The following is a 21,514-nucleotide window of genomic DNA, read 5'->3' as shown; positions in this document are numbered from 1 at the left end:
TGTGTGCTCCTAAAGACGATTTATATTTGCTAACATTTGTTTATTTAGTTACTGTTATGTGACAGGTACTGGGCTAAACACTTTATATACAGCATGCTATTTAATCCTCATAATGCTACAAAGTAGGTTCTATTATTATCCCTATTTTAATTATGAGGAATGTAAGGTACACACTACAGAAGTTAAAGGACTTGGTGAAAATCACAAAGTTAGTGAGACCAACTCCAGAGCCTCCACTCTCAACACTCCATTCAAGTCAGGAGGTCCTGGTTATTAAGCTTAAAAAATCTTTAGGTCAAAAGTGTTAAGCAGTTGTTTTATAGTCATTGCACTCTTTAATAAAACCCCCAAATCAAAGATGAACAAGAAAATATTTACTGAGTTGGTACATAGAAGAAACAACAGGAGGAAGTGTAATTTAAAACACCTTACAATTTCATGCATTAGACTCAAAATAAGGCACATGGCCCCATCCTGGTGGGTGCAAACAAAAGCTACTTGGTGAAATAATAAAAAGCCCACATTAACGAGTCAATAAAAGTGACTAACTTTATTCAACTATTGAAAAACAAAGCCTGAGATTGTACATATGGATGAACATAATCTGCAATCAGTGAGGACGGTATATAAACTTCAGGTAATAGAATTAGCCAGAGTAGAAAGCTATAAATCAATGGCCGCAAGATTGGACAGGCGCAGAAATCTTTCAAATGGTCAAGTCAATAGTTGAACATTTACCTCTTTTAGGTGGATGGCAAAGAAGCCATCATTTTGTGAGCTCATTGAAACCTTGGTCACATCTACCAGGGGAACTTCTGACTTGATCTGTCCAGACTTTTGGTCAGCAAGAAGGAGATTATTATTTGTTAAGAGGAAAATCCGGGAAGTACTCTAAAACAGAACAAAACAAAACAGGATGTAAATTCAATGATTCACAAATATCCTGTGGTGCACTGAATTGCATTATCCATTTGGACATGTTCTTGGTCTAGATCTGCATCCTGGTGGGTGTGGACCCATTGTAAATGAGATCTCTTCAAGATGACACTTCATTAAGGTGTGGCCCCACTCAATCAGGTTGGGCTTCAATCTGGATTACTGGAGAGCTTTATAAACAGATGAAAGCCACAGAGGGAGCAGCGAGAAGCTGAAAGTCAACAAAACATGGAAGAGAAAAGAGAAGCTAGGAGAGGCCACCATGTGACAGAAAGGCCAAGGACCAACAATCGCCAGCAGCCAGCCCAGAATGCCACAGACTTCTGGGAGAAAGCATCACCTTGATGGTGTCTTAATTTTGGACTTCTCCTAGCCTCAAAACCATTGGCCAATAAATCCCCACTGTTAAAGCCAACCCACTGCATGGTATTTGATTTGGCAGGTAGGAAACTAAAACATAACCCAAAATGACCCATGATTTAAAGCATTAGTTATGCACAGAATTGCGCATTTTATTTCATATCTTTCAACATGCAGACCTTTGTAAACTGAAAACGTACTAAAGAACATAGACAATACATTCTAATTCATAAAAATTTCAGAGAATTAGCTAAATATTGTCTAAACTGAAAAAGAGGGAAATAGCTCCCGTTCACAGTGACTGCTAAGAATATGAAATGAAAATTCTAACATTCAGAAAACTAAGGATGACTGTTCCAACTGATAAGCATTTCTTATCAGTCTTCAAGGTCAGCATTTTTACCTTCCCATTAGCACGGTTAATTTTGTTCACAATTTCAGCAATAATGATCTTTTCTTCAATGGCATCTTTGAGTTTCTTATACTTGGGGTTCTCATTGATTGCCAGGTAGGGACCTTGGAATGGCTGCCCAACACTAAAGGAAAAAAAAATCCTGCATGTTAGACATGGTTCAAATGGAAGCACTACAGGAAAGAGGTAACAGATGAGTCAATTCTTGGGAGTGTCTAAAACTTCATAACCATTTATTTTAATTTATTTTATGTATTTTACACATTACACTTTTACCTGTCCTATTTGGAATGGAACCATAAGCTTATTTTCAAATAAGCTTGATGTGCTCACGGTATTTGGTAGGACTTTTATAAAATCTTATCACATGGAACAATCAGGATGGAAAAACTTCTCAAGAACTAAAGCTAAGACTCGAGTGTGTGGCCTCATGTGAAAGAACTGGCAATTCCTTCAAATCTGTTAATGGAGTTGACAGCTACCCACAAAGGATTTATTAATATCTTTAAACAATGTGTGGCAATGGAAGAAAGCATAATTACGTCACCTGCTTCAAAAAAAAATTTATTTTTCTTGTAAGGAACCCAGGAAATCAATAGGCATTATGTGGAAGAATGAATCTAGAGCAACTAGCTTAGAAGAAAATTATAGGACACTTAATATTACCAAGAAACTAAGGCTATAGATAAGCAAAATATGAAAGAAAAATCAGGTCTACCATCCTAAGATATGCCCCCAAAGAGACAGAAGAGGCCAAGATAACCATTCAGAATCAGAGCAGTTTTCTTTCAAATAAATTAATTCTTGCAAAAGGCATAATCTTGCACACATCACTAAGAGACCAACATCCCTACAGGCTGGTAGGGTGACCCTCTCAGAGCAGCTTCTTCAAAGAAAGAAAAAATGCTGCTTGGAGGGCTCTGAAAGCTTCTTTTTGAGCTAGAAAGTTTTGGTAATTTGCAAACACAATTTTAAATGCTTGAGTTGTGGGTAGAGGAACAGGGAAGAAAAATTCATGTGGGTGGTCAGTGTTACACAGCCCTCATGACATAAAAGGCCAACTCCCATAAGAGGTGCCGCTTTACAAAGTGGTGGGAGGCTGAATTATTCCACTTCTCTCATGGCTGTAGGTTGAGTGTACCACCATCCCTGAAAGCTGCTAAAACCACCCAAAAAGGACTTGGCTTGAAGTTAACTTCGTTATTCCTACTGTTCATATCTAAATGTGTTTTTTAAATTCAATTTGAGATATCCTCACATACCCTACAATCATCCACTGTGTACAATCAACTGTTCACAGTGCCATCATATAGTTGTGCTTACATCACCACAACCAATTTTTGAACATTTTCATTACTCCAAAAAAAAAATAAAAAAATAAAAGTAAAAAAGAACACCCCAAAACATCTCATCCCCCCCATCCCTTCTGTTATTCATTTAGTTTTTGCCCCCATTTTTCTACTCATCTGTCCATACACTGGATAAAGGGAGTGTGAGTCACAAGGTTTTCACAAAAAACATGGTCACACAGTGTAAGCTATATAGTTATATGATCGTCTTCAAGAATCAAGGCTACTGGGTTGCAGTTCAACAGTTTCAGGTATTTCCTTCTAGCTATTCCAATACACTAAAAACTAAAGAGGGATATCTATATAATGCCTAAGAATAACCTCCAGAATGACCTCTCAACTCCCATTTGAAATCTCTCAGTCACTGAAACTTTATTTCATTTCTCTTCCTCAGATGTGTTTTTAATAATAAAAACTGCTAAGAGCCTTTTAATTTGTTTCCTTAAAAACAGAGTATTTTGCCCTTAAGTTTCTGTAGTCATATACAGGGAATGTTGATTAAAAAGGCAGTCAAATCTAGCTAACTGCGGATGCTGATTTAAAATAGTTAAACCTAATGAGCCTGGCAATTCATGATCATATAATCCTCTAAAAGGAAGACTTTTCAAATGTGTGTAAGGACATGGAGAACATAAACATAACATACGTAATACATGTTAATAGACGTTGCATATAATCCATTTTTACTTCTATGCCATTCTTTGGGAGATGCTAAATGTTACTATACATTTGGTTTGAAATTGTACAATTTTTTTTTTTTTTGTAAACGTAAGATGAAAAAGGGATAGGAATTCTGGGGGGAAATAACGAACTTAGGAGACATAAGAAAATTCACAGAAGCAGTCTTTACCAATGACTTCACTTGGTAAACTTGCAACTGGTATTCCTTCTTTTTTCATTTTTTTGAGTACACAGTGCCCACGATGAAGGAACCAAACTTGTGGCAGAGGCCATTAAAGTCACGCCCAATGAGTTAGCAGACCAAAGGGTACCATGGACGAATGCTTAGGAAACACTGAAAAAGTAACAAACTGGCTCACTCTTTTCACTTATCTTACAAATGAGGTACTGACTTGGATTTATAAGGTAGGAGGGATGGAACAGTGATTACAGGATATCACCAACCAAATCTACTAACCAGAATTTACAATGTAAATTTGTCTCAATAACCTATACAATTTTTATTTTAAATGAAAACTTCTAATTATTTAGTGAAGTGTTCAAGTTAATGTCAGTGGAGTAAAACCAACCAAAGCAACCTCATTTCATTTACGTGCGCTATGGAGGCCATTGCTTAAATGTGCTTATGTGTAAATTCAAACCTAGCTCATTATAAAATAATTCTGATTATAAAATAATTCACAAAATTAAAAACTGTCAATATTACTGATAGCAAACTCCACTAAAAATACTTCTAAATATATTTGAGAAACTTTTAAAATATTGAGTTTTATGGGTAAAACAAAGCCACCATACCTAGATGGGTATAAAGCCTTCTTGTCTTTGAAGAGTTCACTGGCTTCTAGTTTCTCTTCATAAATAAGTTTCTGCTGGTCTGTGAACTGGTCCCTGTATTTTTTACACTAAAAGATTGAGAAGAAAAGATAAGTCATTTATTTAAATAACTTACTCATTCTTAAATATGGTAAGCCAATTTAATAGCAACAAGATCAAGAGTGAATGTGTATGAAACATTCATTTCAAAGTCCAAAAGAGGAAAGATGAAACATTTTTCCTTTGTTGAACTTGGGATGCGTCTTCAAAACACACAAGGGCCCAGCTGCCACAGGCCCAGCTAGGAGGACCATTTCCTCTGCTGCTGATGTCAGTCCTCGGAGATCCTCTAGCCCTTCGGCTGCCACAGATTGTCTACAGCAACTCACAGCAAGAAAAACATTGGGCATCCCAGTGCATACATGTACATACATGTAGCCAACAGACACACAAGCTTTATGAAACCAAGCTTATCCTTTCTACACCTGGTCAATCTGCTACTATCTATTCTAGTGTATTTCATTTTTAAATGCTGGCAGTCATGTAACTAAATTAATTTCATGACCCATAAATGCATTATGACCTATCCTTTGAAAGACACTGCCCCCACCCACCATCTGCACCCCGTTCTGCAGTCTGGACAAGGGACCTGAGAAATTCCCCCTTCACCCAGTTCTGACACTTTCCTGAAAGGAGACAGGGGTGGTAGGCGGGAGCAGGACCAGGGTTTTTTAGATGTTGTCTCCAAGAAATTCAATGACTGGTATTGTCGAGAGCCACCAAAATTACTGTATAAAGTAATGTCGGCACTGCTGCCCGCCATCTTCCATGGAAAGGCTACCCTCAGGAATAAACAGTCCTCTCATCCCACCCCGATCCAAGAGATTCAGAAGCCAGGGGACAGCAGAGGCACAGTGGACCTCAGGCATGAGCAGCTCCCCATCATTATTTCTGAAAACAGTTCCTGTGTCAGATGTATTGAGAATTCCTTAGGATCCTTGTAACTTGACCAATAACAGTCATCACCCATTCAAAACAGGAGGCGAACAACTGAGGGTGGTGCTTCTCAACAAGCTGACTCACTCACTAAGTTAGGGAACAGAACTCAGGATCCAATTCCTTATGTTGTGCTGGTACCACTCATTACACTAATTAGTGATGATATCACTCTATACACATGTGATTCTGTTACACAGGAACACGCCTACACTGCTGGGCAGGGAAGAGCTTCTGGACGGTGTACCCGTTGCTCATTCATTTATTGGTATGAGGACTTCAATTTGTTAATCCATTAATTGCATATATTTAGTATTCCTTATTATCAATGAAGTTATTAAAATGAAGTCAGCATCCATACAAGTATCCTCACACTGGGCTGACAGTCTGGTTTATCCTTCTGTGAGAAACACCTAATTTACAAGCTGTGCTCTCATATAAAATTGGTTGACCCAACATAGAATTCAGCCTCCCTTTAACTCAAGTGGAGGAAATTGTAATGTCTTTTGGTGACTCAAAGCCTTTGTTTTCAGTCTATCAAAGTGTGTGTTCACATGTATGCCTGTGTCTTTTTAATAAATCTTCTGAAGTAAACTCATACAATTTGCATGATTTGACTACATGCGGAGATGTTCACATTTTACGATTTATTTCTATCTCCTATAGTAGTCCTTAAAATATAGTTCTTAAGGAGAAGAATAAACAAATAAACCAACAGCTGAACTCTGGGACCAGCTGGAACCCAGAAGGGAAAGACAATTCAACAGTGCCCTCTCTTTCCAAGCACTGACGAGAGCAGACCCATACAGAGAAAGAACATCTAGCTGCTGCAGGATTTCTCAGAAGGCCACATACTGTTCATGCTTCAAAAATATCAAAGTCCTTGAGTAATTCTCCTTGAGATTAGAGGAAGAATGTATTAAAAATCTGCTTTCATGTAACACACCTCAAGCCCTTGGAAAGCATGATAAGGAGTCTGAAAAAATATAACAAAACGTTTTCTACCCTCCACAAGTGAAAAATCCTTTTTAGCTCCTTGTGAGTAGAATCCAAGAATAGGTAAGGTCTCGAAGGCCAATTCTTATCTATTGGAGATAAGGAAGGCATCTTGTTTTTCATGTCCAAGAAGTAGTTTTGTACCTGTATTGAGTTTGACAGAAAATACCTGATCAGTAAAATGCACCAGAAAATATACTGTTTTACATACACCATGCTCAAACAAACGTCTTTAGTGGAATTTAGCAAGTTTTAGTCCATAAAACTTTGGATTTTTATTATACTCCATTAAACAGATGATGAAATGAGGCTCAGGGAAGTTAAAAGTCACTTGCCCAAGGTCCCAAATCTAGGAGGTGGCAGAGCAGGTTGGCTCCAGAGTTTCCATTCTTCCCTGCTCAAAGTCAGCGGAACCCCCGGATCCACCCTGGCAGTTGCACAGCCTTGCTCTAAATTACCCTCTTCCCACTAACTTGTTTGCCAACCTTGCTCTGCCACAGCTCATGGCAGGTTAGCAAGGCAAGGTCCAGACTTTCAGAGGTTACTTTCCCCAAAGCAGGCTCTCCCTGTCAGATAAAACAAAGACTTTATGATTAGTCATATATGGGCCACTAATAACTATGACCAATTCTTCTTGAATTTGGGGGAAGCCGATAAAGGTTATTCTCAGTATCACAGTTCTGATTTAATCTTCACCAAACGTCATATTTTATTGAGTGCATGCTAATAAGGAGTTAATCCGATAAAGCTAATAAGCCATCTTATATCAAGCATAAACAGTTACTTACAATTCTCTGAAGTGTAAACTCATAAATTTTCTTTCCAGCATAGGCTCTGAAGAATTTTCTGTACTCCCTCCGTACCTTTAAAAAGAAAAAGCAAATGACAGTGGTTAATGTGCAGCTAGTAGTTGTCCATGAAGATGACACTCCTCCACTAAGGATCAAAATACGTGGAACAAGTAAATTTACAAGTGTCCTTTTTGGATGTAATAAAATATTTGAAGCAAACTCAGACAGGTGGATTTTAAGTCAGAGAAAAAGAAATTAAGTGCAACGTAATATACCAAGATGTTTTGTTGTTTCAAATCCTCTTAATTTTTAAGCAGCCTGATAGTTTGATGATAAACATTTTATAGGCATTGATGCAAGCTCTTCAGAATATACTTCAGAAAAATTATATAAGGTATCTTTCCTTCAAACTGTTTTTCAAATGCAAAAAAAAAAAGTCTAAAAATCAGTTCCTAAAAGGCTTGCATATGAAGATAGGACTTTTGTACTGCACATTGAGAAGTGAATATGGCTAAAAATAAGAATTTAAAAAGAAGCTTTTAAACTGACATTATCTTCCAGTTAATTGTGGTAATTAATATTAGCTCTACTCCCACCAAATGTTATACATAATTCTATCATAGCACTTAAAATCTCATATCATAGTTTTAATTTTGTATTTTTTTCCTTGTTCCTTTGTCATATTTACTTTACATCCTGATGTCTAACAAAAAACGTGAACTAAATGAGAACAGAACTAAATGAGATATCTGCTGAATGAATGACTCAATGATTGCTATAGCTAAATTTTGGAATTGAGGGAAAATATTTAAAAATTTCTACCATTCAGATATAAGTAGGAAGGGTCAGCACTTCGTAAAATATTAGCCTGTTTTAATAAGTCAGACATTGTGCCCTTTTTCTTTTGTCTTCAGTTTCCTGGGTTTAATGGCACATGTTCAAAACATTTCTGCATTAGGGGTTCTAAGCAACCTACTAACCAAATTGAGTCAGTAGATCAATGTTTTATATGCATATTTAAAAATTAACAACCTCACATAAGAATTCAGATTGCAGGTTTCTCTTACAGTTTTCCTAAGATCTAGCAAGGTGATCCCCATTTCCATGTGACAAGGACTGGGTGGGACCAGAGGAGCTGTCCTTGCCTTTAGAAGTGACAAGAAGGCTACAAACTGCATGAGCCCCCATGGCTCCTACTCCACCTCCCATCGGCTGCTTCCCTCATGTCTACCACCTGCCTGTTCTCTCTGGGCATTTGAGCCCCAGACCCATTCTCTACACATAGCAATGATTAACTATATGGTGACATCCACTCTATACATACTTCTTCCTTTTATCTACACTCTACTTTACCGATTATCATTTCTCCTTTAGCCATGGAGCTGTTAGATTAATACACATTTTGAATCTCAAACTAATACCATAGAGTTAGAAGGGACAAGAGGCAGAAAAACGGAACCCCTGAATGGGCTTTCATTTATCTCTTTCCTGAAATTAGAATAGCTTAGGAAAGCAGACACATTGGAATGAGGTTACATGAAAACATATCCTGAAAAATATACTTGAAGTCCCAATATATTTATTGACCCTCATTTTAACTGAGCTCATTGGAACGTGCTTTCTCATATTCCACAGGACAAGGCATTTGTCCTGAAATATGGCTACCTATGGCAAAAGCCTGGCAAAAAAAAAAAAAAAAAAAAGGCAAGATGACATCCTAAAAGACTGCAGAGCATGAGCAAGCATCAATAGTTTTCCCAGTGTTAACAGGTGCTAGGCTTTATAGAGTTCACCAGGGCAGAAAGAAGTGGTGGAGAAAGTACCTTCAGTCCAAGCCAGTAAGCCCAAATAACAGCAACTGCATGCTTACGCCTAGCCTCCTCCTTCAAGCGTCTCAATTCCCTCCGAGCCTAGAATGTTTTAGATGGTAAATAAAAAAGACAGCCCAATGCAGATAGCATAAATAACCAGAAAAAGATACCCCACCAAACAGAAGAGCCAATTGACGAATAAGGGTTTCAGAATGACAGAGGAACACCAAGCGCACATTTAAACCCAAGGAATCAGTACCAGGCTGGTGCAGTCAGTTGCATTTTCAGTGGAATGAGAGTCTGTTCCAGAATCTGCACAGAACCTGAGGTAATTCACCTCCCCCACCCCTGCATCCATTCATCCCCCTTTTCCTCCCCTACTCTCCCTTCCTCTTTGCTTCCTCTCCACACCAACTCCTGCATCAAAGCCTTAGAATGGGGGTGGCACCTGATGAGACCAGTAGACTCTGCTTTGCTGTTAAGAGTTTATTATCTTGAAAGTATAAAAAGACAACACTTGTGAACAACCATTTAAAAAAAAACTGGGAGGAATAAAGGTTGTTTCTCTGAAACTCAAATAGGAAACTCAAACTTCTTTCAGGTTAAAAATGGGAAGTAATACATAAAAATTGAAATCAAATATCTAAGGCCCCAAAGAGTGAAATATACTGAAGATTGATAGAGGACAAAAAGTGAAGCACCGTATACGTTTAAACATTAATCTGGGGAAAAATTAATCTTAAGCATATGATTTTAAATGAGAGAAGTGGAGTGGCATCAATTTTTTTTCTTTATGTTATAGTTAAATTTTGGAATTGAGGGAAAATATTTAAAAATTTACTACCACCCACATATAAGTGAGAGGGATCAGCACTTAGCAAAATATTAGCCTGTTTGAATAATTCAGACATCGTGTACTTTTTTCTTTTGTTTTCAGTTTCCTGGGTTTAACTGCACATGTTCAAAAGATTTCTGTGTTAGGGGTTATAAGCTAGCAATCTACTAACCAAAATCAGTTTGTAGATCAATGTTTTACATGCATATTTTAAAATTAACAACCCCACATAAGAATTCAGATTGTAAGTTTCTCTTACAGTTTTCCTAAGATCTAGCAAGGTGATCCCCATTTCCATGTGACAAGGACTGGGTGGGACCAGAGGAGCTGTCCTTGCCTTTAGAAGTGACAAGAAGGCTACAAACTGCATGAGCCCCCATGGCTCCTACTCCACCTCCCATCGGCTGCTTCCCTCATCTCTGCCACCTGCCTGTTCTCTCTGGGCATTTGAGCCCCAGACCCATTCTCTACACATAGCAATGATTAATTCTATGGTAACATCCACTTTACAAGTACTTCTTCCTTTTATTTACACTCTGCATTACTGATTATCATTTCTCCTTTAGCCATGGAGTTGTTAGATTCATACACATTTTGAATCTCAAACTAATACCATAAGGTTAGAAGGGACAAGAGGAAGAAAAATGGTACCCATGAATTGGCTTTCATTGATCTCTTTCCTGAAATTAAAATAGCTTAGGAAAGCAGACACGTTAGACATGAAAACATATCCTGAAAAATATACTGGAAGTCCCAATATATTTAGTTGACCCTCATTTTAACTGAGCTCATTGGAACGTGCTTTCCCACATTCCACAGGACAAGGCGTTGGTCCTGAAATACAGCTACATATGGCAAAAGTCTGGTCACAACGTGCTGGCATATAAAATAGCAAGATGACATCCTAAAAGACTTTGCAGAGCATGAGCAAGCATCAGCAGTTTTCCAAGCGTTAATAGGTGCTAGGCTTTATAGAGTTCACCAGGGCAGAAAAAAGTGGTGGAGAAAGTACCTTCAGTCCAAGCCAGTAAGCCCAAATAACAGCAACTGCATGCTTACGCCTAGCCTCCTCCTTCAAGCGTCTCAATTCCCTCCGAGCCTAGAATGTTTTAGATGGTAAATAAAAAAGACAGCCCAATGCAGATAGCATAAATGATCAGAAAAAGATACCCCACCAAACAGAAGAGCCACTTTATGAATAAGGGTTCAGAATGACAGAGGAACACCAAGCGCACAGTCATTTAAACCCAAGGAATCAGTACCAGGCTGGTGCAGTCACTTGCATTTTCAGTGGAATGAGATTCTGTTCCAGAATCCATATATAAACTGAGGTAATTCACTCCCCACCTCCAGCATCCATTCTTTCCCTCCCTCTTTGCTTCCTTCTCCATACTCATTCTTGCAACAAAGCCTTCAAATTGGGGTGGCACCTGATGTACTAATAGACTTTGCTTTGCTATTAGAGTTTATTAACTTGAAAGTATAAAAAGACAACTCTTGTGAATAACCATTTAAAAAAAACTGGGAGGAATAAGGTTTATTTTTCTGAAGCTCAAACGAAAGAACCAAACTTCTTTCCGGTTAAAAATTGGAAGTAGTGCGTAAAAATTGAAATCAAATATCTAAGGCCCCAAAGAGTGAAATATACTGAAGATTGACACAAGACAAAAAGTGAAGCAATGCATAAGTATAAAAATTAATCTTGGGGAAAAATTAATCTTAGGCATGCTATTTTAAATGACAGAAATAGACTGGCATCGATTTTCTCCCTTTACATTACAGTACCAAGACTGGGAAATGGGTTTAGTCAATGGAGAAATCTCAGCAACAATGCTTATAATGGTCCCTTCTGCTTTTGCTTGGACAAACTTCCCTCAGTTTACTATGGGAACTAGATTGCTTGTCACAGACTTTCAGGAAAAACACAAATGAACAACTCTGGTTAGTGTTAGGCAAATTAAACTTTCCATGCAGGCAAAAGCTGACTTTTCTCATTTTTCTCACAAGATAGGCTTCAAATGTTGACAAGGTAGACTTAAAAACATAGGACTACACTGATATTTGTCTTTCCAACTGGAATACACATTTTTAGCAGAGATGACCTTTGATTTTTCTAAGTAACAAAAATATCTAAAATTGTGTCCCTTGGGGTATGTGAAATGTTCACAGAGCCCATTTCTATGCCTGGGGATTAGTGAGAGTATTTCAGGAGGCCTTTGTTTCTGAAAACAAACAGCTGATACTGAAATTCCTGGGATTCTTCCATGGCAATTATAGCTAGCTTTGCATGAACATAGTTTTCTGGTAAATCAGAGATGATAATTATTTTCATATGCAATATTTTATAATAATCAATAGCTGCCACAGTATTTATGGATTAATTTTTTTAAGGCATGCATTAAAGGAAGTTCCATTTGTCAACAGATCCTGGAAGACTGATTCAAGCCCAAACCTCAGCATTCCCAAACCACCATCCCCAGAAAAACACCTTCAGGAACCACCAACATACATTAGGAAAAAAAAGAATGAAAGAACCCAAACATGCACATTTCTTAAATGTTAAAAACAACAACAACAACTACACCAGTGCCTTATTAGTAAGCAATTAGTCTTTTTGCCTACACATGCTTATGTTTCTTGTATGTACTACCTCCACTAATGTCTCCCAGTTTATTAAATCTGGCTGCTAGCATAGGCATCATTGTGAGCCACTATTAACTGCAGTCATCAATCCCCTAATGTTCTCCAGCTAAGGACTGACTGTTGCAGAATTCCAGGATGGAGTGATGGGACATGTGCATCAAATACCTTAGATCCAAGCCAGTAAGCCCAAATAACTGCAATAGCATGTTTTTTCCTAGCCTCCTCCTTCAGCCGCCTCAGTTCCCTCCGGGCCTGTGACGTATTTGAAAAGGGGTTACAGAGAAGTATAAGGCAAGAAAGGTTACTGTTGGTTCCCCATGGAGAAAGAAAAAGAAAGACACAGGTTAGCAAGTAAATGCAAAAGCGTGTGCTGCTACTCCACACCCAAACATTGACAAGAGCGAGAAGCAAATGCGTGCTTAGTAGCTTAGGCCAGCGAGGTATTTCTGCCCCTGAACGGGAGGGTCCGCTGTCCCATACCGCGCCACTCCTGCCCCGGCCCCCCTTGGGGCTCCGGCCTACCTGGGTTCCATGCCAGTAGGCTGCAATGGTCGTGACGGCTTCCTCACAGCGCTTCTGATGCTTCAGTTCCCGCAGGAGTTTACGAGCCTAAGGGGCATTAAGCCCCCCAAAAATAGAAAAGTTAAAAAATCATGGTAACTTGAAAAACTACATGAAGGGATGACAGCCATAATACCCATTCGTAAACAACTGAAAAATAAATAGCCTAAAGAAAGGAAAAGGAGGAGTCGCTTAGCCCAGAACTGACTATGAGAAGGTGGCACACGAAGATGTGGTCAAGCGTTGACAGTGACCACCGTCCCAGACTGGGCTAGCAGCCTCCTACGCCTTGACATGTGACCGGAAAAACCCAACCACCGCACGTGCCAGCGGGTGCACGGTGGACGGAGGGAACTGTCCTCAGACTGTGGTCTGAGGATCCCCAGGGATCCAAGTCCTTTTTATCTTGGTTAGGATCACAGGCACATAACTGCAGCTGTAGATTTTTTTTTTTTTAATAATTGGGAAGTGATGAGTTTGACTATTTGCTACCTTTGATTTAGAATAGTTTATTTAATTATAGATTTACATAAATTAATTTTTTTAACATTTTTTATTGTGAAATATTATATAGAGAAAAGTGATACATTTCAAAGTACAGTTTAACAGGTAGCTATACAGCAAATTTCACAGTATAGTATGGGTTACAGTTCCACAATTTTAGGTATTTCCTTCTGGCCGTTCTAATACACTAGAAACTAAAAAGAAAATATCTATATAATGATTCAGTAGTCATAATCATTTTTATTCTAACTTCTCTGTTACAACTCCTCCCTCTCATTTGATCATTTTCTCAGTCTTCAGGGATATTTGGGCAATGACCATTCTAACTTCTTCCTGTTGAAAAGGGGTGTCGATATTAAGGGAAAGGGAAATGCAACTGGTTGATGTTCTGGGAGAGACTGATATCTCTATATTTCAGAGCTTATCTGGCAGAGGAACAATCCGGAGGTTTTAAGTTTCTGGAAAATAAACTTAATAAGTAAAACTTTATTGACAGAGTCTTAGATAGAGCCCTGGGCTTTGTTTAGAGTTTTCAGGAATACTGTTGGCTGACATTCCATGGCAATTTGTAATATCTGGCTGAAGCATACATAAGAATAACCTCTAGAATGACCTCTCGACTCTATTTGAAATCTCTTAGCCAGTGAAGCTTTATTTTGTTTCATTTATTTTCCCCTTTTGGTCAAGAAGGCATTCTCAATCTTACAATGCCGGGTCCGGGCTCATCCCTGGGAGTCATGTCCCACAAAGGGGGAAGGTAATGTTTTAATGTGCAGAGTTGGTGTAGAGAGAGAGGCCACATCTGTGAGCTGTACTTTTTATTTAAAAATTTTTCTAGAACAAAATTATCTCGCTGCCCCGAACCAGTGGGCTCTTTCCAGTAGTTGCTATGATTCTGTGGGGCCAGGAGGACACCTTGTCTGAGGACTTGGGTCCGACCTCTGAAGTCTCTGTAGACTGTAGAATGTGTCTCAGGGCCCAGCAATAGGGTGAAAGAAGGATCCACAGGCAGCAGTTTCACACACCTCGTGCCTGATCTGTATTTTGCCATTTGCTGTGGGAAGACCAAACCCTTGGGTTGCCCAGAGGCCTACACAGTGGTCAGTCAATGCAGCTGGACCAAGGTCCCTAACCTCTGAAGCAGGTCCAGGCCTGGGAACTACTGTGAAGTAAGCCCTCTGATCCAAACGATGCCACAAAATCTCCTAACAAGCAACTGGTCAGAACAGGCCCTAAGTATCTCTGACCTAGAACAGGGGTCAGTAAATGGCCAGATGATAAATACTTTTGGCTTTGCAAGTCATGTGGTTTCTACCACAACTATCCAACTCTCTTTGCTGTTGTCGTGCTGACACGGCCACACACAACATATAAATAAAGGAATGTGACTGTTCCAATAAAACTTTATGGACACTGAAATCTAAATTTAGTATAATTTTTACATATGAGTGATTATTATACTTTTATTTTGTTTTGTTTTAAATAATGCATTAAAAACATAAAAAACACTCTTAGCTTGCGGGCTGAACAAAAACAGGCAGTTGGGCTGGCTTTGGCCCGCAGACCGTGGTTTACTGACCCCTGAACCAGCCCTTGGCTGGAAGACTTGGAATCAGGTCACCCATTGTGACTCCCTCCAGAACTGGCCAGAGCTCGGGGTCTTTCAGTCCTCATGGGGCCGCCCCGCAGGTGTCACTAGGAAGTTATGGAAGGGCTCTGGGCTTCGGCAGGATCCACAGGTACTGAGGCAATGGTAGGGAGACTGGCTTCCGGACTGCAGCTTCTCTCGCAAACATGGGGGAAGAGGATACTGAAATCATGTTCAGTATTATTTCAAGGGCTTCCTGCTTAGAGGACAAAGCTCTTGAAAAGAAAGCTGGTTAGAAGGAAGCAGCCAAGACTTGGTCACCAGGGCTCCAGCTTATTCCATAATATTTATTCTTTCCATCTGACTGTTTACAGGGTAGGCAGGGGAGGAGCTCCCCCCCCTCCCCACAGCAGGATGCCACCTAGAGGCATCGCTCTTCATGGAGAACCCAAAAACCACAAATAAATAAGGCTTGTGTCTTGCAAACTCACCTTCCAACCCCGGATGTAAGACTGAATTACCAAGGCAGAACTCTTCGTCTTTTGATACCACTTTTGTTGCTGTAAGATAAAAAGGAAAGACGTTAGCGTTCTATTTACATATCTATAATACATTCAGGTGCACTGCAAGGATTGGGAAAGGTGTTTTTGCTCAGTTAGTGCAGTGAACTCTTGATCATCCACACTCCTGGAAACCAATACAAAGAGATACCAAAATCTCAAGCAGTTCAAAATTATTATGGTTAATCCAAGTATGATTCGATGTGCCAAATATAATTACATTATTTCTCAATGGCCCAGATCTACCATTATTAACACCTGTTCTTTATACTGTGCTGTTATACAGGGTCTGACACACAGCAGACACTCTGTAAACCCATATTGAATGAATAAACGCCGAGTACTGCCTTTTTTTTCTGTAAGTTCAATTTTTTTATTAATTTTTTTTTTTTTTAAGATAAGCTATAGGTCTACAGAAATAATATAAACTACAGAGCTCCCATATACCACCCTATTATTAACACCCTGCATTAGTGGTACATTTGTTATAATTCACAAAAGAACATTTTTATAATTGTACTATTAATTACAGTCCATTGTTTACATTAGGCTTCATTGTGTTGTACAGTCCTATGTTTTTTCTTTTGACTTTTATTCTAGTAATATATATATGACCTAAAATTTCCCCTTTTAACCACATTCATATATATAATTCAGCACTGTTAATGATGTATCTGTTTTTGAGCATTCGCGCTTCTTGATGTCATTTCTCACCACATTACTTACTGGGCCTACCTCTAACACCCCCAGTTCTTTTTAGGGTTGCTGTTTTTACTGCCTCAAGCTGGGAAATCCTTTAACAAATTTAAGCATATTGACATCAATCAAATAGACATTTATGCATTGAGTTCCTACTTCACATAAACCACTTTAACAGAACCTAAGTATACAAACTTGAATCTCACTGGATCCCCACCTTCAAAGGTTTGCAATGCACACAAGCCAGCAGTGTAAGGGATAAACAGTGTCCTGGGAGAGATGGAGAGTGCGACAGAGGAGTTCCAAAGGAGCAGAGATTGCTTCCATGTGGGAACGGTTAAAGCAGGGAGGCTCCAAGCAGAAGGCCCTGGGCCTGAGCTTTGGCTCAGGGGCCTTTCCTACTTGTAAGTATGGTGCCTCAAAGAGCTGAGATTGTTGGGACACCACTCCTAGAAAAGTGAGCTGTATTTAGCAATGGAATATACACTGGAACATGGGCATCTCTGATGAAAATGCATAGCATTTCAAATAAAGTACTGAAGTCACCCTGTGAATCTTTCACTTTGGAAGTTCTGGATCCCTTAGCTCCTTTTACTCAGGAGAGAGATGCCTTCCAGGACTCTAGGCTGCATTTTGGAAGACCAGAGGTATCAGTGCGTGATGCCATTAACAAATTGGACAGTAGACAAAAGAGGATGCCAGGGAGAAAGGCAAAGAAACCAGGCAGCATGAACAAGTCACTCACCTTCTCTGGCCTCAGTTTCCTCATCTGTCAAATGAAGATCTGGACAATCTCTAAGATTTCACAGAGTAATATTCCATATATTCCATGCTTGTGTGAACAAACAGTATCTACAAATATCTGACATTACTTCTGACATCCATTTGGTATCTCTATGCTTTTTTTTTTTTTTAATTCTTAAATGGCTTGAGCATAACTATATCTCACTTTAAGATTCATTTCAAGGAGCCTTGAAATATCACAGAATATGGGAGAATTTAAAAATAGTAACTGAAAGTAAGCATTTAGAAAATTTTTGAGTTATGTGGTTAAGGGAAATATTGAGTTTAATTAATTACTGGCTTGAATAACATGTAGTTAACTAAGATGTTTGATTCAAATTCTGAAGCAGGTATTTAACACCAGAGCAAAGTTAGTAATTTTTCTAAAAATCAGGCTGTTTCCATTCTACAAATTAATATTGCTCATAACTCACACCATCATGAATTAATGACATATTCTATGGTGACTTATTTTTATCTTGAGATATATATTGGGAGGGGGTCTGCAAATAGAACTTGTGGTTCTGCATTGCCTTTTCCTTCTCATACCTTCTGATGAAATGGCCCCTCCCAAAAGGTCTTTCTTGACTATCCTATCTAATGTTGTATTCTATCCTGGATTATTCTTTTTCTCAGCTTCCTATATCCTTCCTAGCATTTACTACAATCTACAACTATTCTGATTATTTATTTGCTTAAATGCATTTTATCCCTCACCAGATAGAAACCTCAGGAAGTCAGGAATTAGGTTGTTTTGTTCAACTTGCTGTCCTCAGAGAGGATGCCACAAAATTATTTGTAGAATTCAAGATAGATGAATTCAGTATACTTTCAAACTTGGATTTTTCTTAATGACTTCAAAATAAGAAATGATAAAAAGGGCTCCTTGAGGACTGGCTATTCGTTGGTTCTCCCTTTCTCAGGGAAACAGAAAGTAGAGTATTATGAATTTGTAGAAGAGTCAAATAGCTATGTCCATGGAAGGGAATCCATTGCAACCAGGCTAGGTGATAACAAAGAAACCTCAAAGGGTTGCTTTTGCAGAACACATTATGATTGAATATATCCTTAATGTGGCTGGACAAGTTCATAGCTGGAAGACTTGCTGTGTTGGTTACTCTCTTTTAACTAGAGAAAGCAATTTAAGGTGCTGTGTTAAAATATCAAGCAATGTTTTTTTCAGCTTTATCATTTAAGTATCTCAATTTTCCAAACTTGGAAATAATGCACTAAAATGTATTACATGAGAATGGGTCAGCATAAATTATGCCCTGACTCTATAACTGTCTGATAATTAAACCTCCCAATGGCTGGAAAAGAGGAAGAATGCTCTAAAGATCTGACTCCAAATTTAGTTAATTTTCCAACTCACTCTCTAATGAAAAAAGTTTTTGGAAGCAGTTTCCTTATCACTAAGATTCATTTTATGAGAAACCAACCCAAATTAAAGATAGCTTAGAGGCAAACCTTCATGTTTCTCTCAAACCTGTGGTATGCCTGCAACAAAACATCTACAATCAAGTAAGAAAGGAAATTCCAAATCAATTAAGCAAACATATTAAAAAAAATATTTTTCAGTAATAACAGAATCTTTTCCCATAATTAACAGGACCAGATATTGGAAGACTAAAGGAAATCCAGTCTAACCCAAACCAGAATCCTATTAAAATATGGCATTAGCTTTCTGGATTTAAATGCTGGTACAATAAATTGTGAATTGATTATTTTAGAAATTGACTCTACTAAGGTCAAAGTGTTTAATGACATTGTCTCTCCGAATCTGATGACCAAATTAAAAATGTAAATTCCCTACTACATATATCCATATCAAGTGGAAGGCAGTGTGGTACAATAGCTAAACTTGACCTTTGAAATTGTCCTGGGTCCAAATCCCAGTTCTGCCTCTTAATAGCTGTGTGACCAGGGGCAAAGTACTCAACTGCTCAGTGCCACAGATTTCTCATCTTTAAAAAGGAACACAGGAACACCTATCTCATGACTGTTCTTGGGAGGACTAACTACGTAAAAATTACATACATAGTAAGTACATAATAAATGCTAGCTAATCAGCATCATTATTACAGATTAAAGATGACTGAGCTCTCACCGCGTATCTCCTGTACCAGGCAGCAATCACGATTTGGCTTTTTCTCATTAGCAGGAAGTGTGTGCGGCATTTCCACCCCCGATAGATCTTCTGAATGAGAGTAGCCAAGTCCTCTAACCGTTGCTTCCTCAGGTCTTCTAACTTGAATAACTATTAAGAAATGATAGAGGGACTTATAAGAAATGCTCCCCAAACTCATGGCATACACAAAAGCAACTCTCAAGCATTAAAAATTTGAATAATTATCTTAATTATAGATGACATGGATAATAGCCCATGAAAAACTATTTTGATGAATTCATGAATGACCCACAGTTTGGATTCTAGTGATTCGGAATTTATGACAAATCAGAAGGGCTAAGCTGAGCTTTTATTAATGGAAAGGAGATGCTGGCAAAGTTTATTTCATACAGCAATTAAAACATTTTCGAATTCTCCAAATTTTTGAACTACATGCAGCTGCTATACAAATTATACTTCACACTAATCTTTCATTAATAATAAAGCTCCCTTAAAGTTCTACTAGGAAGAATTTAAATAAGCATTAGGGTTAGGGTTGGGGTTAGGGTTAATCTGAGTACCCTCATGTACCTTTAAATAATAGGGCTATACTTCCTTAAATATATTACATAGTTCTGATATTACAACTACAGATTGACTTTATCTCCAGTTCCTATGAATTAGGAAGATCTTATTTTATCTGAATAGTTGCTTTATGATTTCTTAAGTGCTATATAAGTTATCAGATCAAAGACTTTGCTGGTTTATAAAAAAAATACACGTTCATCCACTGCTTCTTATTTGAACCATCTCCCTGGACATTTAAAATTAAGCTCAAGAGTGTAGAATTCCTGGTAGCATTCTCAGGCAATGTTATGAAGTTAAACATCATTTAAGAACTCGCCTATGTAATTACAGCTTAAGTTTAGAGAGTAAAGGTTTTGATTACATACTGTTCTTGGGTTTCGGATGAATATCTTTGATTTACCAAAGGAGTATTCTTCCACAGGAATCTCTAATTCATTAAGCAGAGCCTCCACACCAGATCTATAAAAATAAAAGCACAAGCAATGAATATTCTGAGTTATGAAAATAGTTTATCTTCTCTTAAACCATGGTATCAGGTTCTCAGTAATATAAAAAAAGTTTCATTTCCAAGTGGAATTGCTTTTTCAGTAAGCATCCATCTATCAAGGAATTTTAATTCCACAAATTAAATCAAACCCAGTAAATACAAATTTGGGTTCAGAACTATGTATTCCAAGAAAATGTGCTATCAAAGCCAATTTCTTGATTTCATTAGTACAGGCAACACTTGCATCAAATATACCAGTAACAACATACCAACCACAGCCAAGAGGGTATGTGGGGAACTCAGGTCTACTTTGAACCCACTCAGTTAATTCTTAAAAATATTTTAGATTTTACTCCTGGCCCTTGGAGTGTGGGTTCTGCCAAAAGAGAGAGAATTAAGACCAGACCAATGAGGTACTAAGAAAGGTAACCTTACACGGTAGGAGCAAGGCTTGGACTTGACTCTGTCCACACCTCTCCACCCTGGACCCCAATTTCAACACGAGTCCTTAAAACAAAATCTCGTGGTGGTGATGGCAGCACAGTACTGTGAATAATGCCACTGAATGGTATGCGTGAGTGGTTGAGATGGGAAATTTTAGGTTGTATCTGTGTTACCATAATTTTTTAAAAAAAGAAGCACCTAAAGTGACAATAATAATTAAATGCAAAACATGATCCTCAGCTAGATCTAACAATGGAGGAGAAAATGCTCAAATAGACAATATTAGGACAACTGAAAAATTTGGAATAGGGACTGAAAGCTTCATACCAATGTTAAATTTCTTCACTCGTAGTTGTACTTAAGGCAGTTACATAAGTGAGTGTCCTTGTTCTCAGGAAATATACATGGAAGTGTTAATTGTTAGAGGTGCATGATATATGCAACCTACTCTCAAATGGATGGATGGATGGATGGATGAATAGAGAAGAAGGAAGGAAGGAAGGAAGGAGGGACGGAGGGAAGGAAGGAAGGAAGGAAAGAAGGAGGGAAGGAGGAAGGGAAGAAGATAGA

At 38.3% G+C, this 21,514-nt stretch overlaps 1 protein-coding gene across 8 annotated transcripts in view; it reads right to left on the bottom strand.

The window, feature by feature from the left end:
* The window catches only part of MYO1B (myosin IB), a 183,766-nt gene that overhangs the window by 7,609 nt on the left and 154,643 nt on the right, over window positions 1–21,514 (bottom strand). For 4 of the 8 annotated variants that reach the window (XM_037849106.1, XM_037849105.1, XM_037849107.1 and 1 more), the window contains 12 exons: window positions 20,379–20,472; window positions 19,426–19,575; window positions 15,768–15,836; window positions 13,146–13,232; window positions 12,789–12,875; window positions 10,993–11,079; window positions 9,158–9,244; window positions 7,332–7,406; window positions 6,553–6,687; window positions 4,534–4,640; window positions 1,700–1,832; window positions 739–891 (listed from right to left, as the gene is read on the bottom strand). In XM_037849106.1, the coding sequence (XP_037705034.1) occupies window positions 739–891; window positions 1,700–1,832; window positions 4,534–4,640; window positions 6,553–6,687; window positions 7,332–7,406; window positions 9,158–9,244; window positions 10,993–11,079; window positions 12,789–12,875; window positions 13,146–13,232; window positions 15,768–15,836; window positions 19,426–19,575; window positions 20,379–20,472 (1,264 nt within the window). The remainder of the gene's footprint in view (window positions 1–738; window positions 892–1,699; window positions 1,833–4,533; window positions 4,641–6,552; window positions 6,688–7,331; window positions 7,407–9,157; window positions 9,245–10,992; window positions 11,080–12,788; window positions 12,876–13,145; window positions 13,233–15,767; window positions 15,837–19,425; window positions 19,576–20,378; window positions 20,473–21,514) is intronic. The other 4 variants (XM_037849103.1, XM_037849104.1, XM_037849108.1 and 1 more) reach the window with 2 other exon arrangements.

The sequence above is a fragment of the Choloepus didactylus genome, chromosome 9 (assembly GCF_015220235.1).
Source record: "Choloepus didactylus isolate mChoDid1 chromosome 9, mChoDid1.pri, whole genome shotgun sequence".
NCBI classification, from domain to species: Eukaryota; Metazoa; Chordata; class Mammalia; order Pilosa; family Megalonychidae; genus Choloepus; species Choloepus didactylus.
The sequence above is the reverse complement of the archived record's forward strand: the minus strand, read 5'-3'. Positions and strand labels throughout refer to the sequence as shown.